The 26,990-nt window shown below is 39.6% G+C and overlaps 1 protein-coding gene across 2 annotated transcripts; it reads left to right on the plus strand.

Moving 5' to 3' along the window:
* Positions 1-707: 707 nt before the first annotated feature.
* Positions 708-26,770, plus strand: slc24a2b (solute carrier family 24 member 2b). Of its 2 annotated transcripts, XM_088341515.1 has the most exons (14): positions 708-778; positions 1,931-2,075; positions 2,160-2,222; positions 4,221-4,511; positions 6,648-7,709; positions 14,693-14,731; positions 14,799-14,910; positions 18,480-18,566; positions 18,685-18,761; positions 18,839-18,976; positions 20,878-20,967; positions 23,388-23,554; positions 23,615-23,669; positions 23,903-26,770. In XM_088341515.1, exons 5-14 carry the CDS (start codon positions 6,813-6,815, stop codon positions 24,167-24,169), a joined length of 1,929 nt encoding a protein of 642 aa, XP_088197641.1. In that variant the 5' UTR covers positions 708-778; positions 1,931-2,075; positions 2,160-2,222; positions 4,221-4,511; positions 6,648-6,812; the 3' UTR covers positions 24,170-26,770. The 2 variants fall into 2 exon arrangements, with proteins under 2 accessions (XP_088197641.1, XP_088197642.1); XM_088341516.1 differs by having other exon boundaries at positions 23,615-24,054.
* Positions 26,771-26,990: the final 220 nt, after the last annotated feature.

The raw sequence follows: 26,990 nt of genomic DNA on the forward strand, positions 1-26,990 counted from the left end.
AATATCTAATATTGGGTAGGTCGAGGCCCCCTTTTTCTTTAGAAGCTAAAAGGGTTTTGTATTTTATTCTAGGTTTCAGTCGAGCTATTTTAACTGGTAAACACGTACTTTGTGCGTTACAGCCAGTCTGTTGCTGTCCTTAGTCAATTGGATGATGCCAATGTATGTGCGGCAGTGTTTAATATACTATTATTATCATTTCTTTTTTAAATATGCAAGTGCAATTCGTTTGTTGCATTATCATCACCAGAAGCTAGCTGAACTGCGGCTAGTGCTTACATGCTAACACTACAGAGCTGACTTACTTCACTTAAGACCTTTATTGGGAAACACGTATAGTCTGATCAGGAAAGTTGTAGTGTGAGTGAAACATTAAAGTACCACTGTGTTAAAGAAATACTAAGGTTTTTGTACCACTACGAGGCACTAAATATTACACACTGTCCCTTTATTGTAATGTACAAGGAAGTTGTTGTTTGCTGTGCTACACATTAAAGAACTGCGTTTTCAAAGAATAAAATAACAGTAATCATCACACTATTCCAAAAATGAATTTCCCGCCATATATAACATTTTATTTTGTATTTTTGTTCCTTTATTTTCTAAAAAAACGCTATTCTGTACTCAAGTGCACTATTGTTTTGTCCAGCAGGGGGTACAATAACATGATGTATATAAACTGGTAGTGATTGATAGTCGCCGAAGAAGACGAGTCAGATTACAAATTTTAAATACGAAAACAAGTCAATTTGTATTTTTTCAATTCGAGATTTGACAGGTAAGTTATAATGTAAATGACACATTCATGTAATAAATGTGAAAGTTAAAATGTGTAGAAAGTAAATATGTTAAGTAGTGTTGGTGGCAATAATGATGAGATGCCAATGTAATGTGCGAAAAGCTAACTATGCTAAAAGCTAAATAACGCTTCAGAGGTTTCCAACTCGGCAAAAACTAGTCGAAAATACGTTAAAATGATAAAATTCTGTCTCAAAGACGTCTTAAATATTTGAATGGCAAAGTTTGAATAAAAAAACTGTCATTTTTAAAAAAACTTTGAAAAGATTACGTTGGAAGTTACATTTGGACCACTTTAGTGCAATCAAACACTATATGGGCTATTTTAGGAAATCATTTCTCTGATTGGATTTTGTTGGAAGCACTCAAAGGACTTTTAAACGAGAATTTAATAAACATATAGAGCCAAAGTGTGTAAGTTTGAAACACTAGATGGCACTGTTTTGAATGAAAACCAGTGTCACATCAGGCAGCAAGATGTCAGGCAAACATGGAGGCAACCTTAGATATGGATACCACTATGTTAAAGAAAAAGATTTTTCTCCACCTATGATTTTTTTATTTTGATTTTTACATTAGCATGATAGTTTTACTGAATACAAGTTGTTTGCACTATTAGGAGCAGGGTTGGGTAGGGTTACTTTAACTTGATTACTTTCAATTACTTTTGGATTACTCCAATACCAAATATGCTAATAAAAGACAAAATAAACTAAATATGAATAAAATGACTAAATTTTGTGCAGGCTTGGGGAGTAACGGGATACATGGAACGGCAAAAATGATGTTGGCAAGCTGTTTGGATTTATTTTCATTTTGTTTCTGTCGCATTTTATGTTCGTTTTGCCGGAGATCAAAGCCAGGAGAGAAAGCTTACCACATGTTGTGAGTCATAATTTTATTCATATTTAGTTTCCTTTGTCTTTTATTAGCATACTGTATTTGGTATTGGGAGTAATCCAAAAGTAATTGAAAGTAATCAAGTTAAAGTAACCCTACCCAACCCTGATTAGGAGGTACTGAATAGTACACACTGTCCCTTTAAAATTAGTATATGTCAATTGTTTTATCATTTTGTATTGCAGCTTTTTCAACAAATCAGTCGGTATTTTTTTTCCCTTCTGTGTTTCAGCAAATGCTTCGTCTTGTGTGGAAAGGGGCTTATTTTAATTCCAGTTTGCTCAAGTTATCTGTGGGACCACATGCCGCCTTGAAGAAGGGATTGCTTCGTTCCGCGGGTTATATAATGAGTTTAACCCTGGCAGGACATTGCACAGGTCTAAATTTAGCTGCCACTGCCTTTAAATAATATAAACTTAACCTAATGTCTTTTCATCAGTATTTTAGAATTGTTTTTGCAGATTCAAGATGGAGAGCCAATCATTCTCTAAGCCATCCACAGCAACATTTACTGGCAAGTAAAAGTGAGAGCCCCGCTTCATTAAGTACGCTAACGTTTAATTGGATAGGAACAGTGGGAGACGGGAAAAAACGGGTCCGGTTATTTTAATCCAACTTTGTGTGCTGTGGTTGCGTCAAACGTTTTTCCCTTATTTTAAATTATTTTCACTTTTTCTGTTATTATTTTTAACTGTATAATATTTTCTCACACTCCAAGGTTTCTTTGGAATCATCTTTATTATCATTGTTCTACAACGAAATTAGGGCTGCACTCCTCTTGGCAAGTATACTGTATACAAATAATAATAAATAGAAAAATATAAAGTATCTACTTCTAGTATTAAGTATTCACACCTAAAATTGACAATAATACACAATCGTGATATTGCACTAAGACATTGCACTTTAAAACTGCGTTTCAAGACTGCAGTTTTGATAGCGTTGGGGTCAAAGCTATCCCTCACTATGTTCGTTCCGGTCTTGAGGAATCTCAGTTACCATCAGCCCGATTGTAACTGTTCGAAAAGAAGGTTGCTGGGGTATAATGAGTCTTTCAGTATGTGTTTGGCTCTGCTTAGGTAGCGAGAACTAAAAATGTCCCTCAGACTGCGCAGGGGGTAGCCGGTGATCTTTTGGGAAGAAATGATACAGTGTGATTGACTAGGAAAAGTGTGAAGCTGTTAGAATTGATGCACCAGTGGGTTGAACACAAGAGCAACACAGAGAAAAACAGGCAGCTGGGCCCTTATACTTGGGCCATGTTCAATCCAGAACAACAAAAACAAGACTCCAGAGCTTGTTGCACATGCAGCACCACACTGTCACGGTTGCCACGGCGCCCAATTGGCCCCACCTGTGTGGCGCCAGCTGCAGCTCGTTGACGGATTGGTTTCCCTTCTATTTAAGCTCAGTGCTCTCACTCACCCTTTGTCAGTCAGTCAACGAACCTCTGCAAGACGTGGGTTTTGACTCTGTCTGGTTTCCTGCTTTTGTTGCCTGATATCCATCCTGTCTGTCCCGTCCTGTCCGCTATCGACCCCGTCTGTCCGATATGTGCTCTTGCAATTGGTATCAATCTCGTCAGCCTCTGGCTTCCTGTCATTCCACGCCAGACTGCTGCCTTACGTCTTCCACCCAACGATCTGGCGTTTGAGTTGACGTGCATGACTGCCCCATTTTCCGTAAAATAAATCTTGTGTGAGAAGCGTCACGCATCTGGGTCCTACTCTTGTTTCAGTTCTTGACACACACACTTGTTTTGCTGATCTCCTGGCATTTTATTGACAATGTCACATTTACATTGTCGGCATTATCTTTAACTACCTAATAACTTTATTTCGTGTTTAGGTGTGTTCATTTTTTGATTCTCACAAATCAAGGTTTCTGCAGGAGAGCTGGGGAATCGCACTTTACCAGGAAAGGTTTGAAAGATGTCTGGAAATTGATGCATCAGCGGGTTGATAAACAGAGATAAGGGTCAAAAGACGGGCAATCAGGCCCTTTTTAATCGGGCCATTTTCAATCAAGATGACAAAGACAACAGACACTAAAGCTTGATTAATGCATGCGGGAGAGGGCATCACTCTTAAACTCTCATCGTTTTGCTGCTCTACCACCATTTTATTTAAAAGGTTTGAAGGACTTTTACAGACATCACGTCAGCAGTGTTCTTCATATCTTGACATGTACGTTTAAGAAATATCTCCAAAAGAACATCCTGCTGGAAAGACTAAATGATAAATTTATAGTTGAGTAGACACCCAAAATAAGAAGAGAAGACAACAATGAATTTTGAACTTGTGAGGAACAGGTGATGACTAAAAAAAAGGAACCTCACAATGCCAAATGTCTTCTAAAGTCTTTTCCTGAGCCCTTCCTTCTTATTAAATCTAAGTTACAAAACGCATGTCCGCATATTGCAATACTACAACTTATAGCTTTTTTTCGCATTGAGTAACACCTTTGAATCCCTTGGTTCAAAAAGCTCGCCGATGATCGCAGTTCAACTTGCTTTTCCGCAGGCCAGTGACCCGACGGCACGCTAGGCTTTATCGCGCCGTAAGCTCGTTGAGACTGACAACACCCATCGACTTGGGTGTGAGGATGAAGAGGACCCAAGGTGGGGTGAGTTAGGTGGGGGGAGGAACGAGCAAAAGGAGGGTGAGGAAGGGATGAGCGCTTGGCTTCTTCGCTTTGCAAGTTCTTCCCTGGGAGGACTATCTCACAGGGAATTTACCGGACCGGGATTTTTTTTCTCCGACTGGAATATTCGGCCTTTTTCAGCGAGGCTTGTGGAGCAAAATCCAACTCTGGTGAGTTTTTCTTTCTGGTACATCATTTATATGTGCTTTTTTTCTGATTTGAAGTGTTTTTGCTGCTGTTTCAATTTGCTTTTTTGGGATATACTATCAAAATTCTTGGGGTTGTTGATACGTTTTTAGTGTAATGGACACTCAAAATAGGGAAAGAGGATATTTAAAAAAACTAGGAAAAGACTGCACAAAACTCCCAAGATGTAAAATTCAACCTGTTCTGAAGTCCCTCACCCTCTCTTTATTAAAATCATCCTCATTACAAAAAAACAGATGCAGTCTAAAGGGTGTGGAAATTGAAGAACAGCAACACGATTGGCAAATGGTGACAATGATGCAAAAGTATGCAATAACAATCAAAAAAGACCAACCCCGGCATGCTAAGCAATCTTCTTTGCAGGTTTTCAGCGGTCAAAACAGAAGCATTAAGTCAAGTCACGTTTATTTATAAAGCCCTTAATCACAAAAATGTCTCAAAGGACTGCACTGGATTACAATTACACCATTACCTGATCTTAAACCAACATGCGGGCAAGGAAAAACTCAAAACCTCAGCCTTGATAAGGGGCATTATCAATGTAAGCAGCAGGAATTTAAAAGAAATGTCTGAATAAATCTCATATGCCCTCCTTCCCTTTTCAAGTTCACAAAATCAAAGAAATAAAACAGCCTTGGTACGATAAGCATTTTTTATTATAAGCGTGTTAATACCAAAATGTGTTCTTCACATCAAGTGTTAACTAAAAAGAACATTGCATGCTTTTAATAACTAGAAATAGAAGCATAAATCAATTTTCCTCAACTCTCCGTGTTATTTTTAGTTTTGTCACTAAATTTGACGTTTGATTTGTGCTGATGTCTACTTTTACACTTAGCAGCAGTGCGGGCCCCGAGGCTTATCTAAGTATATCTTATCGGGGATTAGAGAGCCTCCTAATAAGCTTTGGCTAATGTCGGTGGATGCTCACAGGTTCTTAAGAAAGCTGCTGCAGTCACCGAATATGGACACTATATCTTGCATGATTCCTGGCCGGACAAAATTTTAAAAGTTTGAAACTGTCAATTTGCCCCCAGTTCATCACGTAAGAAGGAGCAGCTTTATGGTTTCCCTTAATAATAAAAAATACTAATATCTTGCATATCCATTAAGCGCACTAAATTAATTTTGTTTGCAATTTTAGTGATATTTAGACTCTTTGTAACTGTAAACTTTCCTGGAGCTCACTCTTATTGTACAGTTGACCCCCAGGATACAACCTGAATCTATTCTGAGGTGGGGATCGCAAAGGGAAATCGCCGTATAGCGGGAGATGGAAACCCATGTTGATTAGCTGATGAGTTCTGAAGAACTGGTACCTCCAGATTAAGATATTAAAATAACAAAATAGTATGTAGTAGGTACTGCTTATGTGTTCTATGTGCCCATATAATTAAAAAACATTATACTGTAGGTCAATATGCATGTTAAGGAAAAATGACATTTTGCTTGCCTTTGGTGTGATGTGATATGAGCTGGTTGAGTGGAGTGGCGGCTGGATGCAGTGTGGGGAAGGATTAAAAACTTTGAAAATCAAATGTGGAAGGATTGCTATGCCTTCAAAAAATCCATTTATTCACCTTTTCATTTTTATTATTTACCCCAATCGTCAATGGGGTATGGCTTTGCAGCTTAGCGAGGGTCGCCATTAATGTGCCTTTGTTATATTTATTCACCACCACAAGCTTGATTCGAAGGTTATTGTACAGAATTGTATCACCGACTTGCTAATATAGAGCGAGAAAGGCATTGTTGTGGTTCAGCCAATAGCATATCAGTATTTTTGCTATGTCATATTGCAAACTAATTGCAGACCAGCATTTGATATGACGTCAACTAATAGCAGACTGGAATCTTGGAGACATAAGTCATCATATGCTCGAACACCACAAAGTTTGAATTTTATGCATTTTTGGCGACGCAAAATATTTACTGCTAATGTTATATAGTGAGAAGCAGTGTATGACGGGAACACCGTGAAATATGGTCTACTGTAATTGAAATGTTTGCAATGTAGAACCTTGCCAGAGCTCAGTCTTATTCTTATAGGAATGTATTTTACCCCAAAATGTAAATCTATATTTTGTCTGTGCCTCCAGGGACTTAATATGAGGAAACCTTTAAATGGGCTAGACCCTGGAATCCGAGTGATGGGCCTCCAGGAACATGCATACCAATCGGTTAAGCAGTGAGGCCTGTCAGAAACGTTAGTGGCCCATCTTTGGGTGGGGTGATTGTCCATACGTCCACACTGAGAACCAAAGATGTTGGAGTCCTTCCTCTCAAGAAGTCGTCAAGACACCATGGATCTGTCCAGCTCTGTCCCGTTGCTCGGACCACGCAGCTGCATGAGGAACCACTGCCATGGAGTGAAGAGAAAACTGCGGCCCGGGAGAATCCTCGGTTTCGTCTTCAGCTTGGTGGTGGTCTGCGCGGTATGTTCATGGAGTGCCTTGTCCCTCGCCACCGCGGCGACAGCCGGTGAGACAGAGGCTTCGGGAGACGCCGAGGTTCCTCAAAGAACTCTCCTGGAGCACCACAATGAGTCCGAACCCGGGACCCAGCCACCCTCAGAAATTGAGATGAATCACGGGGACTACCCCACAGACTACTTTAGCGTGGAGGACAGACGCCAAGGCTACGTGGCGTTTCATATGTTTGGCATGTTGTACATGTTTATAGCCTTAGCCATTGTGTGCGACGAATTCTTTGTTCCGGCGCTAACCGTCATTACCGAAAAGCTGGAGATCTCAGACGACGTAGCTGGTGCCACCTTCATGGCGGCGGGCGGTTCGGCCCCCGAGTTGTTCACCTCCGTGATAGGGGTCTTCGTCTCCCACAGCAACGTGGGCATCGGCACCATCGTGGGGTCGGCCGTCTTTAACATCTTGTTTGTGATAGGCATGTGCGCCCTTTTCTCTAAGGAGGTGCTGAACCTCACCTGGTGGCCTCTGTTCAGAGACGTCTCCTTCTACATTATCGGCTTGCTCATGCTCATCTATTTCTTTTTGGATAATCAAATCACGGTTTTGGAAAGTATCAGCCTACTCATGTGCTACTGCACTTATGTGACGTTCATGAAGTTCAACGCCAAAGTAGAACTGCTCATCAAAAGTCAACTGGGCAGCAACCGGGTGGACATCATGGAGACCGCACCCAAGGTACTGTATGTGAGATTCTTTACCTCGTCTATCCCAGGGTTTGTACGGTGCTTTAAATCCTTAAAAATGCTTGAATTTTATTGTGTTTTTAAGGTCAGGAAAATGCTTGAATTTTGGGTGAAGTGCTTAAAAATTGTTGCCATTGCCATGTTTATTGTCAGTCAGACTCGATAGACCACGCAATAAATAAAGAATAACGTTTAAAGAGTGCATGAAAATGACGCTGACACGCCTGCTCTGGTGGTTTGTCATCAAGGCGTTGTCAAGTGAAGCGTTACTGCCGCCTACTGGTTGCACCCAAGAGGACAGCTCTAGTTCGAAAAAACTGCTCTTTTGACTTGGCTCCTCACATTTTTTTTGATATATTATCAAATATAATAAAACATTAAACACTCAATTTTTTAGTAATAAGCAATTTTATATGTTTTGCAGTGGATCTCTGCAAAAAACATAAAATACATATTAAAATATTCACAGATCTACATTTTTGTTTTAAATACAACACAATTTTAGCTTTTTACACACTGAACAGATTTAAAGTCGAACAACAACACAAAATCCCTTAAAATGTAAACCAATGAAAAATAAATTTAAAATATCAACCATTCAGTGCTATAGATACATGATCAAATGCGTAAAAAAAAATATTTACAATCATATTTCAACCAATTTAGATGGATCCTCTAATAAACACACAAAAAATGTAAAATAAAATAAGTAAAACAAAAGATCAGCAGTTAATTGAATGGGCTCTGCTTCAGAGCAATCAAGATTTGTTTGTTTGTTTGTACATGATTCAAATTGAATCGTTTCTCCGGCGCCGTGATTCAATTGTTTGTTTGTTTGTACATGATTCAAATTGAATCGTTTCTCCGGCGCCGTCACGAATGGCAGCCACTCCAGCAGCTCCCGTGTTATTTTTCGATTGTTCTCAGTTATTTTCGATTGTTCTCAGCTTAGGGATGCTGCTGGAAAAGTGAATTTCCCTTCGGGGATGAATAAAGTATCTATCTATCTATCTATCTATCTATCTATCATTAAAATGAGTCAAAATTTGGCTCATTTTTCGTCTTTCCTTCCTATTAAATGCATTATTATCCAACACCTATAAAACCCTTTTCGTGTTTTTAAACAAGTATAATGTAGGTAAGCTGTGTATGCATAGTTGAAGCAAAATGGCAGAATTCATGTCAGTTTATAGCAGCCCATTGAAACAAAAATATTTGTATATCATCGATAGGAACATGTTGAAATAGCACAAAGTATTTGCTTGAAGCAAGATAGTGACTTTATTTTAATCATCAAAAAAGCGTTCTTACGATTGGCGCTGGATTTCTTCCCTTGAAGGTACTGGAAAAATTGGCCTTGAAAGTGCTTAAGAAATGCTTAAATTTGGCCATGAAAGCGTGTACGAACGCTGCAATCCATGCAATTTTAGCCAATTTAGAGGTTATGTTAGGCCGGAACAGACCCAAGTGCAGACACACGAATTGAACTACAACAATTTATTTGTAGACTAAGGGAATTACAAGAAGAGCTCTGCACATGGGAGGAGGGAAAAACAAGTAACAAAGATCACAGCAGAAAAAGTCCTTGAGGTCCAGAATAGATTTACAACATATTCAGACAGGAGATCAGGAACATCAACGGCAAACTAACAGCTTTTGCTGTCAGCATAGTTCTTAAATACTCTGCTCCAGATTAGAGTCCAGTGCTGGTGATAGTAATAGAAATGGGTGCATCCAGTTTGTCTGCCTGTTGGTGTTCTCTGGAGGACCATGGCATGCTGGATCCTAACAGGTCAATCAAATATTTGAATAAGTAACTGATTGATTAATTAATCTGAAAAGACGAGTTTGATATTTTTATTAAACTTGCCTTGCCTATTGAGCACCACATCATTTTTCTTGATGATTTCTTTGGGGGAGAACGGATGAACAGTCATTTTTCTAATGGGGGTGACAAATTCACTTGTGCATGTTTATTACTAATCTACCACGAGGATTTATGAAGCCATTACATGAGGAACTAAATAAGGCTAGGTAGCTGAGAAGGGGACAAAGTAAGAGCTCCTCTTGCTCTTTAATAAGAGAGCATGAACCTGGAACTCTGGTATGTAATTGTTCTTTCATCAATCCATTATTCGGTTCATCTAACAATCTATTCTTCATCCAATCATCTTGTTTGTCCATCCACAAAATCCATTCATTCCCAAATATCATCATTCTTTCCTTACAAAACTAACCGTTCAAAGCCATCATTAACAAAAGTTTATTCAACCCTTTACTGAATTTTATATGTTGATGTATCTCCCAATTCATAAAACTAGCTATCCATCAACCTAATCCTCTTAACGATTCCCTTGTTTCTAGATCCATTACAGCCGTTCGACCAACACTCCTAGTTCCACGTCTCAATCCATCTAGGAATGTAGTCTGTCCCTTAATTTATTATGCAGTGCAGCAGGGGATGGCAAGTTTAGAAACCTATGGTAATTAGCTCCAAACCCCTAATACCTCAGATGAAAATAAACATTCAAATAACAAAAGTTTAATATATAATACAATTATAAAACTTGACTTGAGCTGGTCCAGTGGAGTAGTGGGTGGTCGCAGACGGGGGAGGAGTTGGCAACAGCGGATTCAAAATGAAACTGATTTAAAAATTCCCACTTGGAGAGATTGTCATTCATGCCCTTTCTTAATCGCCTTCTTATTCAATAGTAGTCCCAATTCTCGATTGGTTACAGTCCTATAACTTAGCAAGGGTAGCCTTTCGTCTGCCTTCTTTAGATATGTTTTTGCATCTCCCTTAGAATCCCTCCAAGCCTTGGGACCTATAGTGAATTAATACAGTGTAATAAATACAGTATATAGTACCAAGCACATGAGAATCTGAACTAAACAAAAATAGAAAAAGATTTTGTGGGTGGTAGTTCACCCAATAGCATATCGGTATTTTCATGATGTAGTGATGCAAACCAATAGCAGACCAGCTTTTCAAATGACATCCACCAATAGCAGACAGACATCTGAGGCATGAACGCAAAGTTTGACTTGCATGCATTTTTGAGCACGTGAAATGATTTTTTGTTGCTGTATGATGGGGAAAATGGCGTAAAAACATCTTATTCCATACTGTGAAGTGAAAACGTCACAAGCTGGGGTCGCATATACTAAGGGGCTACTGTATTTGCATTTGCATGCACACATATCATCAGCTCCCTACAAAACACGGCAAAAAGTTGTGAAAATACTGGAAACCTTTTCACGTCTACCTAGGGGTATCCATTTCTGGCCAATCAGTGTTGCCGATGCCAACTTTGAGGTCATGCTAGGTGATGATCCAGGAGCAGCCAAAGTGTTGATACACCACCTGTTAATTAACAGAAGGTTAAACTTGTGAATTGCTCCGAGCGAGGATATAAATGTTTGACGGTAGCAGACGGGGGCCCGGGCCACGCCCTCCTTTCGTGCTGACTTAAAGATCAGGCTCCATCTTTAGTGTCTACTTTTAGAAAAGAGGTCCAGACTCAAAAGCGTTTAGCTCGCAGAACGGGGGGCTTATGTAACAGCGCAATGACAACCTTCTTGTTTTCGGTTAAAGATATCGCATTTTTAAAATGAATGACCATTCTCTTTTTGTCATCTACATGACATTGCGAAGAGGCCTCTTCAATCAAATTCATTCTTAGGGACGATGACTTTGTTTTTTTTCCTGCAAGTGCTCTTTGCAGGTTAGCCTGTCCTTGTAAGGATGTACCCACAAAGGCAATCACTTGACTTGCACTCATCCAATCACTTCACATTAAAAATCCAAATGTTGGACTGTGATTTGAATTTTGTTTATTTTCATTGATTACAACGTGGTGTACATTATTACCAACAAAATCAGACGGGGCACTCCAGGATAAACATGTCCTTAAACGACTTTAAAGGGAAAAAAAGGATTGAAATAATTAACATTAGAAAAGATAGGCAATATTTATAAGGTAGTGTTTGTAGACAGGCCTAAGTTGTAAGTGCATCAGAATATAGTGCAATGACATTAGCAGAAACCTTGTGCACAAATAAGAAAACTCAAATAAATATAAATCTATAGAAATAGGAATGTACTGCAAATAGATCTGTTCAGCTGCTCCTCTTGCACTCTTTGCACTACTGTATAGTACTCATAGCTATAATTATTTAGTATATTACTTAGTATTTCAATACTCCAACTCAATACTACATATTTATATCTGTACATTCAAGGAAACTGTGCGGGTCAGATGTATCGACATCTCGTTCTGTATACATGTGTACAAGAATGACAATAAAGTATATCTGTATCTGTAGCGTATTTATCTTGTTTCTAAGAACAAGTTGGAGAAATCTATGGTTGTGGCCAAATGTAATTACATCCTAAGCATCCTGTTCGTGCATTTTCTTGAGTAGCAGAGGAAAAAGTCAATGACAAATTAAACTGTGATTTCGTTTATTTGACGGTAGAATTGCCGGTTCATTGAAAACGATTGATGGTATACAATAAATGAGATAAACATGTTTTAGGTGTATCATAAAAACAATGTAAAATCTAGCAGCAACATTGTGCAAAAATAAAGAATAAGATATGAATATAAATGTTTCTAGACACAGGCAAAATATTTTTTCCAAAGTTTTGTGTTCCTGTTATGAGTGATGATGGCTCTGGGAAAGAAACTGTCTCTGAACCTGATAGTCTTTGTTTTAAACCTCCTAAGACCCGGTGTCCACACGCGTGGACATAAATGCACATCAAACAAAAAGCTCGAGTCTTATGAGGTTAAGGAACCCTGAGCATCTACCAGAGGGCAGAAAGTCAAAGAGGTGGTGGCTGGGATTACAGGAGTCCTTAATAATGGTGCCGCCCATGTCCTCAAGACCAGGCAGAGAGCAGCTGATGATTTTTCTTGGCTGTGTTGATGAACCAATGTTATTTTACTTGGAACAAGGTCAAATTGCAAAACTAGGACGACAATATTAAAACAGACCTGTATTTTAGGCGTTGGGCCGGAGAAAAATGCGAAACAAAAAGAAAAATAACCCAGAATTTAGCGTCCATTTCTTTCCTATTATGCCAGGAACTAAAACCCACCCTGTCCTTCTTTTTCTCTCGGCTCTGACAGTTGAGTGGAAGCTTTTCTACACTAAATCATGGGACATCAGAATGTGAGCAGCTCCTACTGTTTGGAATAATACTTCCTAGCTTATTCAATCAAAACTTTTGGAAGTTAACCATCTGCATTTTCAATTTTTATGGTTTGCTTACCTTTACCTGGTAAACATTTTGTATTTGCCCCACCCAAGAGTGGCACAAAACTGGGGGAAATTAGACAAAAAGGTGTTTTGAATCCAAGACTGAACATGAGAACTCCAAAACCAGGATGATGTACTCATCATCTTATTTGGGATTGATTGTAGTTGACGATTCTTTGAGAAAACTATCTGCTGAATCACCTTGCAAGCCCCTCCCTTCCCCTGTTACAATTGTCTCAACTGTTCTCAAGAACTGAAGTCTCACACCCCAACATGGCGAGTGGCCTTATTGAGAACATTGAACCTTGCAAATGCTGCGTGTCTTATTCTACCTTCCCGGAACCGGGTGTACTTTTGGCCACATAACTCGCCCCCGCCAAGAGCTTTTCCATTTTTGTTGCAAGGCACTCGATGTCCACCTGTCCTCATGTAATGGTTGCCTCTAAATAATCCCAAAGGTTAATGCTCTTCAATCCCATTAAAGCTGCTAATAATAGTCAGATGCTCTCTGGCGCTAGCAGAAATCACGCCGCGACATTGACTGATGGAGACCACAAAGATTATTTCTCCTCAGATGTCGTCCAGAACCTAGAAAGTCGCCGAAGGAATTTAACTAATATTTACTTTTATTTCTGTCTTTAAAGACGTAGAAATAGTCACAGGTTTCTTGATGACAGCACGGAAGACACCAATCCTCTGTGATCCCCTTAGCATCTTCTTACCTGCAGTGACGAAAGCAAACACGCCCGAGCGCTCTTGCAATCGCTTCGATTGAAAAACGTGTATTGAAAAAAGTCGTAAAAAGGGCTTTGGAGTCAGTGCGGCTGTACAAGTCCCGTAACAAACCCCCAAAAGAGAAAGACAAGCAACAGGAGGTGCTAGTCCGCTTCTCCGTGGCATCCTCTTTCCAGTTACATGCTTCTAATCCAGCGGTTGCCAACCTTTTCTAACCTAAGAGTGGCTTTTATGTTACTGATTAGCGCCAAGGGCTAACTGTTTGATATGCATTTCTAAACAAAAATATGTTATTAATATGTTGTTAACAGGCTGTAACTATTGGAAGTATGGTTAAAATAGGCTCAATCAACCACTTAAACATCTGCCTTGTAAAAAGGCAATGAGAGATCAGCATATACAAATTATAATGTCATTTATAAAACTATTTACGAAGAGACGCTAGTCACGCCAAATATTTGTCATGCCAGTTAGAAAACACATTTCCTACAAATCACAGTGACCTATCACTGATGAGCTACTTTCAGGACCGGTCTGTGGGCTACTCAGGTGTCTTAGTGGTAAACCTGGGGCCCATGTGCACCTGAATTAAATGCTCACTCAAACAGTGTGTAAAAATGGCGCAGGAAATGTGTGTTTGGCCTGTTGTGGGAGTGAACACCGAGGCACAACTCCAGTACGGTTGGAGCATCACCCTCCTTAGTTAAATTTTGTGCAACTGAGAGGCAGCAACTTGCTAAAGCTGAGATGCACATCAATTAAATTGACCAAAATCTGTTGTTGTGGACCTTAGACATGCATTATTACTTCTTTATTTTAAAGCTTGTTGCGGTTGATTAAACTACATGGGAAAATTATTTACATCAAAATTAGACTTGGCAGTACAGGATAACCATGTCATTAGGACCTGTGTTGATGGAAGAATTCCAAGGACTAATCAAGAACATTGTTTTCTTTGTGTTTTCGCAACAGGTCAACACTCCCCCTGCAGATGACGAGAACAAACTGATGGTAAGTTTGCTTCGATGGACGTGAAATAAAATCTAATAACAATGCCCAATGGTTACCCATTCCGCAGGCCAAGCCGAGGTTACAAAGGGAAGGCAGCTGCGCTTCACTGCACAATTCCTTGATGAGAAACAGCATTTTCCAGCTCATGATTCACACTCTGGACCCATTGAGTAATGAAGGTGTGTATGCAGGATAAAATACCCCAAACATGAAGTTGTTGTATAAGTGTTATTGTATATAGATTATTTCTAAATTACAAATGTGAGAAAAAAACACATTCAGATTTTTATATGTAGAATAACATAATGAGCCACCTTAGACGGCCATTTTGATTCTTGCATTCAAATGAAGACATATCACTGTTACACAAATAACCACCAATCATGGCACTTCTTCAGAACACAGATGACGAGCCATGAGCAGTTTGGTCATTTAAAGAAGACAGCAGGTAGCAAAATGCATTGATGTCCATAGGTGTCAACGGCAGCCTAGCTAAAAAAATGGTTAATGTCTATAGCTGTCAATGGCACCTTCACTCAAATTTCCATTTAACGTTTAGTGCATTATGATGCAGAGCAAAAGTTGGCCAGATAGCTTCCAGAAGGAAGTCTAAAATACTGCTTCGAAATGAAAAAAGCTCAGTTGACTGAGCTCAAGTGGGTTGGAAGATTTGATTTCAATTTAAAAAATATGCTGATGTCAATGCATAATCTTCTCTCATAAAAACACCTCACACTGTTTTTTTCTCAGGGTATGTATATATACTCTTTTTAACAAATAAAAATGCATAAGTGGGGCGTTCAATATCATTCACAAACTTGCTGCTGTAATAGCAGCAAAAGCTGGTGCAACAAGTATTCATTTGATTACAAAAGTGCACATTGGCAACAACAACGCGGGTTCCCTCTTCAGTGTGTTTTAAACGTGGTATTTTGAAGTCAATGTCAGCGCAGGATTGAGTAAATGAAAGCAAGCCTGCATGTGAGCTTGTGGTGTTGAATGAGAGAGGCGGCAGGAAGGAAGGTAACAGTGGATGGAGTAGTGTGCTTTTTTCAAAAAGTACTTTTGTATTATTTTTTATCACTAAGACATTAAAATATACAGACAATAAAATTTTGAGAGACAAGTATGGTTTACTTAAATTATTGCCTGCACAGTTCGACTATGTAGCTACGTGACCGTTTTTACCTACATGACCATGTCAATGTTACTGCGCAAGTTTCCCTCTTTTTTTAGAGAACCAACTCTTTCGGTTCAGGTCAAAAATGGCACCAAAACGGCTCTTCATATTGTTTTTGTTGCTTTCATCCATATTTTAATAATTATTATGTAACTTTATGCACAAATGACATAAAAAGTAGAAAATTAAAGCAAAAAAGGTGACGAAATAAACAAAAGAAAACGAAAAAAGAGAGAAAAAAATAAAAGAAACAGGACGAAAACAAGAAAAAAGGAGAGAGAAAAAAGCAAAGAAAGAAAAGTAGTAAAACGCTGGGGGAAAATAGAAAATGTAGTAACCAATAAAATAAAAAGGAAAATGAGAGATCAAAAGAAAAAGGCAGCGAAAAAGCTAGGAGAAAAAGAAACAGAAAGCTAGGGCAAAAAGGAACAAAAAAAAGAATAAATTAAAGAAATAGGGTAAAAAATAGAGATGAGAAAAAACAGGGAAAAATATACGTTTTAGAGTCTCTTTGATCGCTCTTTTGTTATACTCAAATGATTTGCACATTATTTGAATGTAACTAGATATTTTGTACTTCCATTTAAAAATGTGATTTAATACAGTTCTGTTTTGTGCAACCAACTAAATGAATCCACAAAATGTTAGTATTATGTAACAAAATATACTTTTTTAATAACAGAAATCTCGTGTCACCGTTTTTGTAAAAACTGACGTTTTTGAGCCGCACAACCTTTCCAAGAGGACATTAACCAATTCATTAATGTGTGAAAAACCAAATAGTAATGCGGGAACGCCAGCAGAATGTGACTTGATTCGATTTCAGGTTTTAGACATGTTAGATAATGATTTGGTTGCCACACTCGGGACTGATGTTGCTCACCGCTGTTCCAAGCAACGCTTGCAGACTTTGCGTAATTACTCAGACCCGTGGAAGCTTCGAGGGAACATAAGTCAGCTTGAAATTAATTCTTTATTTCAGACATATATAGATAGATGGATAGATACTTTGTTCATCCCCGGAGGGAAATTCACATTTACAGCAGCATCCCTGAGAAAATAACACGGGAGCTGCTGGAATGGCTGCCATACCCATCTATGGCAGCCTAGCTTAAATTGATCTTTGACGTATACAGCATTTTACGGCATCCTGGCTCAAATGGATCATTAATATCTATAGACATTTAGGTTCGCCTCGCTAAAACGGATCCTCGACGTCTACAACAATTAATCGCAGTCTGGCTAGAAATGTATCTTGGATATCGTAGCCTTTGATGTTAGTGTTTCTAAAACGCATATTTGACACCTGTAGTCATTCATGCTAGCCTAGCTAAAGTGGATCTTAACAAATGGTAAATGGTCTGCATTTATATAGCGCTTTTCAAGTCAATGAAGACCTCCCAAAGCGCTTTACAATGTGCTTCACACCATTCACACACACACTCACACACCAATAGGTAGTCAACCATGCAAGGCGCCTACCTGCTTAAAGTATTCCATTTCTCAATTCACCTAAAAACCAAAAGGTTATGATTACAAGTATTATGCGGATTTTCAGTTTTTGTTTCATTGTTCTTATATGATCCAATATGAGTGCTTGTCAGCCTTTTTTTTTTTCTTTCTTTGGGTTTCATTTTTACTCGGCCTTATTAGGCTAGGTTCACATTGCAGAGCTTTTTTTGGGGTGAGAGAGAGTGAAACCGTTTACATTCAACTAAAAGTGTGCCGCATGAGCAGAAAAGGACACGTGATGTCACACCCATTGTGCTCATGTTTGCTGAAGTACTCATGGATGTCAATGGCGGAGCCCCACCCCAAAATCTTGCCTTTCCTCTATTGAATGATCTGCGTGTGGTGTGATTTAAATGTAAATATTGTTAACTACCACTAAAGCAGGGGTCTCAAACTAAAATGAGTCGGGGGCCTCTAAAGCGAATGTCTGGGTGAAGTTGGGCCAAATGGGGTCTTCCACCAAAACAGCTGATAAGAAATTACTGCTAACATCTATAATGATTTATTTTAGCCTCGCTAAAATGGATTTTGGATGTCCATAGCCGTCTATGTTAGCCATGCTATACTGGATCTTTAATATCTATGGCCAGCTGAGCTAAAATGAATCTCTGATATCTATAAATTTATGTTGGACTAGCCAAAATGGACCTTTGACATCTATAGCAGTCCATGTCAGCCTAGCTAAAATGGATCCTTGACGTCTTTAGCAATTAATGTAAACCCCACTATAAAAGGGTCCTTGACATGTACAGTCAATAATCGCAGCCTGGATAGAATGGATCTTGGACATCTAAAGCATTTTTGTTAGTGTAGCTGAAAAGCATATTTGACGCCAATAGCCATTCATGCTAGCCAAGCTAAAATGAAACTCTGATATCTATTCATTTATTTTAGACTAGCCAAAACGGATCCTTGAGGTCTTTAAAAATTTATGTTAGCCTTGCTAAAATGGACCTTTGGCATCTATAACCACTCTGGTAACCTAGCTATGGTGGACTTTTGACGTCTCTAGCCGTCAGTGGCATCGAATGAGTCAACATTTTGTGCGGCTTTCAGGGCGGTTTAAGGAGAAAGCGTCCATCCTTCACAAAATGGCAAAACAGAAGTGTAAAGAAGAACAGGCCCTCAGTGCCAACGGTGTTGGTGAGTGGTGATGTCATCATGCTTTTTTTTCTCTGCTGATGTATTGAGTAGGAATGGATTTTGTTTGACAAATCTCTTAATTTGAAAGTGTGACTTTTCTGCATGTTCTTTCCTCAAGCCATCAAAACCATTCCCACAAGTACGAAAGTCGCCGTGGAAGTCACCCCTCCCATGAACGGCGTGGTTGGAGATGAGGTGACCTTCCCCCTCTACCTTCTCCGGTTCGAATGGCTAACAGAATGCAAACTAACGTGGGGGCGATTCTTCTTCAGATGGGCGAGGAGGAGGAGGACGAAGATCAGCCCCTCAGCCTGGCCTGGCCTGACACCAACAGGAAACGGCTCACCTACCTCATCATCCTTCCCATCGTCTTCCCGCTCTGGCTCACGCTGCCTGATGTCAGGAGAGAGGTGAGGTATTTCGTAGTCATCATATTTGCATGCACACACAAAAAATAAATTGGAGCAATCATGCTTTGTGATCAGAAAAAAAAAATAGACAAAAGTCTTCAGATTTATTTGTCTCACAATAATCTCTTTGATATGGAGGTAGTATAAATACGCGTTCACTGGGATCATTTTTTCCCTTTATTTCCTTTATTTTATTATTTTGTAGTCTTGTTTTTTTCCACACAAGACTCATCAGCAAGTAAATCATTCTATTCTTTCTACATAGTTTTTATTGGTGGAATGGGGGGTTTTTGCGCTCCAAAGCTGCAAGCCCACTAAAAAATCAGTTGGACAGTACGAATGGAAGTAGTACTACTACTTATACTTCTGCAGGAGAAGTGTTAATATGTACTACTATTTCCATTATTACTCTAGTCCATCCATTTTCTGCACTGCTTATCCTCAATGGGGGGTGCTGGAGCCTATCCAAGCTATCTTCGGGCAGTGGGCAGGGGACACCCTGAACTGGTTGCCAGCCAGTTGCAGTATTACTGTAGTGATTGAAATAATACAAGTAGTTGTCGAAATCATAGAGGTAATAATAACAATAGTAGTGTTTAGAGTAACCATAGCAATAACAGTTGTAGTAAACAGTAAAAAATAAAATAGCCGAAATAATAATGGTAATGATAATCGAAGTCATGATAACGGTAGTAGAGTATTCTGTTTTAACTGTAATAATTAAAATAATAAAAGTAGTTGTCGAAATAATAAAGGTAATAATGACAATAATAGTTTAGTGATCAGAGTAACCATAGCAACAGTAGTAGTAGTAAACGGTAAAAAAGAATAAAATACTCGAAATAATAATAATGATAATTGAAATGATAAAGGTAGTTTTCGAAATAATAAAGGTAATAATACTAATGGTAATATTTTGATCAGAGTAGCCATTCCAATAGTAGTAGTAGTAGTAGTAGTAAACAATAAAAAAAATAATAGTTGAAATAATAATAGTAATAATAATCAAAGTCATGACAACAGAAGTAGTAGTAGTAATAATAATAATAGCAGTTGAACTATTAAGAATGATAGTAAAGATAATAATAATTTAGGAAAAATAATACCACTAGCAATTACAATAGTAGTAATAAACGTGGGAACAGCAATAATAGTAGAAATAATAATAATCATAGTAATAGACATAATTACAATAGAAGAAGAAATAGTTACAACACATTTCATCTTAAAGCGCCTTTCTGCACACACATGGTCGCTTTACACAAAATAAATACAGTGATAAAAATTAAAACAGAAATAAAAACAGACAAAAAAATAAGAACATACAGTAAAAACGAGGGTGGATTGTGTGAGGTAGTTTTTGATAAGCAGGCAAGTCTGAAAAGTTGGGTTTAATAATAATAGTCGTAGCAATATTAATAATTATAGTAGTTGTTGTAGTACTAGTAATAATTGTTCTCAAATAAAAATTCAAATAATACCTCAGTTAGGCAGACTGAAATATTGTTTTTACTGTGAAAAGCAAAAAAACATAATACTACTAATAGTAATGATACTAGTAGTACAGTAATAAAACGTGTATTATTATTCATAATATTAGTAGTAATAATATTAGTAACAGTTAAAACGGTTATCGTTGTAATAGTAATAATTATAAAATAATACAAATTTTAAAATAAATGAAAATATTGTAAACTGATAGTGGCTCACTGAACAATGATTGTTACCAAATTAACGCGGTTTCCACTCTATTATATGCTATGCCACAAATAGTACCCTTTTAATTCAGCGTTTTCTCTCAATACATACTAGTCTTACTTATATGCACCTTAATATTGATGTTACTACATGTCCATATGTCCATTTCAATTATTCTTTAATGCTCTCTGTCACGGTTTCAGACGTCTGAAAAGTTCTTCCCCGTCACCTTCCTGGGCTCCATCTCTTGGATTGCTTTCTTCTCCTACCTGATGGTGTGGTGGGCTCATCAGGTAACCATCTTTTTAGTTTTTTCCTTTTCTATTCTGGACCGACAGCGGTCGGGCCGTTAAATATACGACCTCTGCGGCTAATCCGGGCTAATCCGCCTTGAGCCGTGGCCAGCCGTCCACAGGCCACGCCGTCATCTGCTGGTGCCATCAAGCCACAGATCATCAGTCAAAGATGCTGATCTTCCATTTTTGTAACCTTGCATCTTATAACCAGGAGAGAAGAAATAAAAATGTCAATTAATCAATCAAGTATTTGTGCCAGGGCTATGGCTAGGTTGCCCACTAAGAACACCTGCCCTCAGACCGTATCTGAAAATATCTGACCAGTGAGTGTCACAAGCCAGGAACGGAGACAGGACCCAATAGCGTTCGTTTTACTCAGTTTTTATTAAGAAAGAGAGCAGTGCTTGCATCCACGATCCGATTATCGTCGGTCACGGGTAGCTGATGGCAGGAACCCGAGGGTAGTCGTTGACAGCGAGAAACAGGTCGATGGCCAGGAGGGAGGAGCAAAAGCAGAAACCGGTCAGAAAAAGGTCGGCAACAGGTATCAGGCAGGAAAACAGGGCAGGATAATGTCGGAGAGTACAAAAGCTTGCCTAGCTGAGAGCATAGATTTGCAGACGGTCTGACGGGTTCCTTTCGGAAGACGGGAGTTTAAAAAGGGTCCAACAGCCAATCAGGTCCTGTGGCTGTTGGCGCCAACGGGGCTGCCGCAGGTGCCCCAAATCAGTAATCATGACAGTGAGAGGTTTTGTGATCTTCGATTTCTAACTGACATTGACATTTAGTGGTTGACTGAGCCTATTTAAACCCTTACTTCCACCATTTACCACCTGGTAATAACATAGCAGAAGGACAATTTACACTGACAAAAACGGCGACCAGATGATGAAGGTGTTGTATCTTGAGTCAGATCAGGCAGCTTCTCCTGCAGCTGGTAACCATGAAAACCAGTACTATCTGTTTCATGTAGGGGAGCAAATCCCTACCCTGAAAAAACAGCCTGGAGAGGGATGTGCGCCACCAAGCTGTACTTGCCTAAGACACACCACAGGAGATGGTGCCCCGACAACTCTGGAAGGTTAAGGGATCCATGAACCATGAACAACATAATAATAACATAGTAACAACATGGTCCATCCGCAATCAGTATGGTATTCATACATCCTACAGCAAGCACTAAGGCACGCCCACCATAGTTATGGTATCCATCTATAACAAGCAGAGAAAATATGGCCGACGAAAGACCAAAGACACTGATAACCTTTTAAGAGTTGATAAAAACGTTGGTGATCTATGAGGAATTCTTATATCATCTACACGTAAAAATAAATTCAGATTTGGGAGAGATTATGGTATATAGGTGATATGCCCGCTTTGAGACTGGGAGGTCGCTGGTTCGTGCCTCGACCGAGACATACCTAATTGGTATAATGGCGGCGCCCTCTGGCTGCGGCTGCATCGACCCGCTACAACGGGTCAGGTGTATCGACATTTCGTTCTGTGTACATTGTTACAAAGAATGACAACACAAAGGAAATTATTATTATTATTATTATATACAATCAGTTATCCAGTATATCAAAATTATGGCAAGGAACATATGGAAATTACATCACGGTTAAAACTATTTTTTTTTTTGTAGTTAGCTGAGTCTATTTAACACTACTCCTATTAACCTGGTGGGCGGCACCTGGCTGTATTTTCCCAAGACACACCACAGGAAATTGTGCCCCTAGTGGTTAAGGGATCCAACCAACCAACCGCCAATAGTATAGTAACAACACAGTAATAACATGAAAAGTTATTTTTGAAATACATATCAAACTTGGTGCCCTTTAATGCTAATTCGTAACAAAAAGAAACTCTCAGCTTGAAAAAGGTTGGAGGCCTCTGGTATAGAAGTAACCAAATCCAGATGGGCCATACCACAGAAGGTCGCTGAAAAAAACAGGGCCAATATCCTGTGGAACTTCAGTTCCCAGACTGACCAGCAGCTCCTGGCTAACCAACCGGACATAGTGGTTGTGGACAAAGAGTAGAAGAGGGTGGTGATAATAAATATGGTGATCCCAGCTGATGCCAACATCAGGAAGAAGGAACATGAGAAACTGGAGAAGTATCAAAAGTTCCCAGGAACGACATCTGAAGCCTCAGTTCAGAAGAGCGCAGTTCTAGGAACAGCTAGGATGCTGTGCAGAACCTTCAAACTCCCAGAGTCTGAGGATGGCACAGATACCACTCATTTTATGTTCTTCAGGTCATATTTTTAGAGCTTGATATTCCAGGACGTCGATTTCCCACCATCTCAGCATTCTAACAATTTTAAATGAACTGATATCTGATTGTCTTGATTCGGAAATGTATAAAAGAGACTAGATTAAGAGTCCCATTGACCTCATTGCCTCACCACATAGGTAGGAGAAACCTTCTGGATCACAGAGGAGATCATGGGCCTGACCATCCTGGCCGCCGGCACCTCCATCCCCGACCTGATCACCAGCGTCATCGTGGCCCGAAAAGGCCTGGGAGACATGGCCGTCTCCAGCTCGGTGGGCTCCAACATCTTCGACATCACCGTCGGGTAAGTGGACATCAGCTAAGGACCTCAAGCACTTCTCATCATCTCAACATCTCCTTGCAGCCTCCCGTTCCCGTGGCTCATCTACAACATCATCAACGACTTCAAGCCGGTGGAGGTGAGCAGCAACGGGCTTTTCTGCGCCATCGTCCTGCTTTTCCTCATGCTCCTCTTCGTCATCATCTCCATTGCCGCCTGCAAGTGGAGGATGAGCAAGTTTCTGGGCTTTCTCATGTTCCTCCTCTACTTTGTTTTCCTCATTGTCAGCGTCATGCTGGAGGACAAAATCATCGTTTGCCCCATCACCGTATGAACGCTCGATATTTAGCTGACAGGTTTTTTTGGTTGAAGGCCTACTTGAAGAAAACGATGGCCACGGCAAGAAAGGTTCCTCAGTGTGAGGAAACTCTACTTGTGGAACCAATGACTTTACTGACAAGACTTTTGCTCAGAAGATTAAAGCCGACAGGATTTCATGTCAAAGAGCTCCAGAGGAGTGTCTCACGATCACGTGAAGAAACAAAAGACTTCATATACGTGAATATTAGATGTTTAAATTCCCGAATGTTTGATTGTTCTTTGTCAATCCAAATCTTTTGCACGGTTTCTGTTCTTTGATTGCAGGAATAACTCACAGAACAGTATACAGGATTGTAAGGTAAGGTGCCCGTTAACTCTGCCAATATATTTTGAGGTCATAGCTTCTAAACGGTACGTTGGTGTTCGGGATGCCTTTCAACGCATCACAAATTGAGATTACAGAAATAATTTGAGATATTTACAGCAGACCCCCTGGATTCAACATTACTCTGATCTGAGATAAGGAAGTGAAATTGCCGTTATAGCGAGGGCTTAAAATCTAATGCTTTCTGAGTGACTTGTATCCAAGGTAAACCATTAAAATAACAGAATAATATATAGTAAGTACTATTTATTTGTATTATAAATAACATTATAAACAAATAATCATGTAAAGGTTAAAAATGAATGTTATTTACCATTGGTATGACGTGTCTTGACCTGGTACAGTGGAGTTAGTGGGTGGATGCAGAGGCAGGAGGAGACAGTAGATTCAAATTTAAAGGGATTTTGAAACTACTACTTTAAGGATTGTCATGCTCATAGAAGATCCATCCATTCATCTATTATCTGCACCGCTTATCCTCAGTAGGGTCGCAGGGGTGCTGGAGCCCATCACGGCTAACTTCGGGCAGTGGGCAGGGGACACCCTGAACTGGTTGCCAGCCAGTCACAGGGCACAAACAGAGACACACAACTCACTCGCTCATTCACACCTAGGGACAATTTGGACCGGCCAATTAACCTGACATGCATGTTTTTGGAATGTGGGAGGAAACCGGAGTGCCCGGAGGAAACCCACGCAAGCACGAGGAGAACATGCAAACTCATAAATCCGCTCATAGAAGATATCCTTGCTTTAATCGCCACCCTATTCTTCATAATTGTTTCAAGCTTGGTTGGGTATGACTATACTTATTCGCGAGGGTATCGATGCGTGTGCCTTCTTCTTATTTCTATATTATCGTAAACTTCGTTTCCATGGTTATCACCTACTCGCTGATTCCTCTAGCATCACTGCTAGTCTGGGGGCCCATGCATAAACAAATCCGAGTTAGTTACAAGATATTCTAAACTCAACGGAGGGCTGTGGAGTACCGTGGGAGAGATCTCAGCCAATGGTATATCGGCATCTGCACGATGCCGTGACGCAAACTAATAGCAGACAAGCATCTTAGCTGATATCAACCAATAGCAGACGGGCATCTTAGTGACGTAACTTGCACGTTCATGCGCATGAGCAACGCAAAGTTCGAATTTCCTACGTTTTTCGGCATGCAAAATCATTTGTTGTAGATGTTGTAAAGAGGGGCCAAGAAAAACATTGTCATGATAAAACAAGCTAGGGATGCCGTAACCTGGGGGTCTACTGTATTGTCGTGATTACCGTATTTTCCGGACTACAAGACGCTTCGCATTATAAATCCCACCAGCCAAAAAATGCATAACTGAGGAGGAAAAAACAAATATAAATTGCACTGGAGTATAAGTCGCATGACCTGTCAAAGATCCGGTGATCGCTGGGCGAGGGAAGCAGGTCGCTCTGAATGCGGAAGTGGGACTTTTGTGGCGGGAACGGAAAAAAACGGGTCAGTAGCCGGGACAGGAGAGCAAAAAACGTGGTCGGGATCAAAAAACGGGTCAGGGCCGGGGGGGGGGGGAAAGCTGGGAGTCAGGGTAAGAAAAAGCTTGCCTAGGGTAAACCAGTGTTCTCGTTTGCCCGCGTCCCTGCGTCCTAGACGCATCATTTTTGCTGGGGACGCATAGTGTCAAATTAACGTGCGTCCCCGGGACGCAACTTTTTTGACAAAAAATCGTCATTATTATCCAATTATTATTATTTTTTTTTAACAAAGATTTACCGCACTCCAAACTTTTCGTCAGGCAGATCCGCCATTGTTGTTTTGGTCTCGCAGTTTGAGTTTTCTTCTGCACACCGATCTTGGCAAACGAGATTTCGTTGCTTCGGGATTCCGTCATTGTTGTGGTGGTTGTCGTCGAGGGAAGGTGAAAATCAACACAAAATTGGTAATTTCCTCAGTGTCAATATTAAGTCAAAACATAATGCAGAAAGTGATAACAACGGCAATAATTCCGGCACGAAAAAACGGCGGAGAAATTCTTCGAAAGATCGCGAAGGCAAGGAAAACATGTGTGTTGAAGCGAATGATTCGACGAAAGAAAATGGACAAAAGAATACTCCTAGCAAGAAAAGGAATTTTCTTCCCAAATGGACTAAATTATATTCCTGGTTATGCTATGAGGAAAATGATAATGGATTGGACCTTGAGAAGGCATTACAAGTGTGGCAGGACAGCAAACCACGAAGAATATATGAACTGAAAAATCTGAAGTGATAACTGCTTTGTATTACCAATTAACTGATGATTAAAACTGCATGAATATATAGATTAATATTTCAGCAATATTTTTTTTGTATAATGTACAATATTGTGAACGGAAAAATCTGAAGTGATAACTACTTTGTATTACCAATTAACTGTGATAATTAAAACTGAATGAAAATATAGATTAATATTTCAGCAATATTATTTTGTGAAATGTATAATATTGTGAACTGAAAAATCTGAAGTGATAACTGATTTGTATTATCAATAAACAGTGATGGTTAAAACTGAATGAATATATAGATTCATATTATATATTTGTCGCCGATTTACAATTTCAACTTCGATAACACTAAATTTTGGGGAGCCATAGATCTCTGTTGGGACCCATAGATTTTTGAGCATGCGAGTCCCCGGGACCCATCACTTTTCACAGGGAAAATGAACACTGGTAAACTGAGGTTCGCAGACGGACTGACCACAGGCAACAGATAGGCGTGGGTTTAAGTAGT

The sequence above is a fragment of the Urocampus carinirostris genome, chromosome 8 (genome assembly GCF_059441175.1).
Source record: "Urocampus carinirostris isolate Australia breed hairy pipefish chromosome 8, RoL_Ucar_1.0, whole genome shotgun sequence".
Taxonomy (NCBI): Eukaryota; Metazoa; Chordata; class Actinopteri; order Syngnathiformes; family Syngnathidae; genus Urocampus; species Urocampus carinirostris.

Bases quoted from the DNA above. Each gene is read 5' to 3' on its own strand.
- slc24a2b (XM_088341515.1), top strand. From the start codon at position 6,813: ATGTTGGAGTCCTTCCTCTCAAGAAGTCGTCAAGACACCATGGATCTG. The intron at 14,911-18,479 runs GTGTGTATGCAG...TGCGGCTTTCAG, and splicing joins GGACCCATTGAGTAATGAAG to GGCGGTTTAAGGAGAAAGCG. The intron at 20,968-23,387 runs GTAACCATCTTT...CTCACCACATAG, and splicing joins TGGTGTGGTGGGCTCATCAG to GTAGGAGAAACCTTCTGGAT.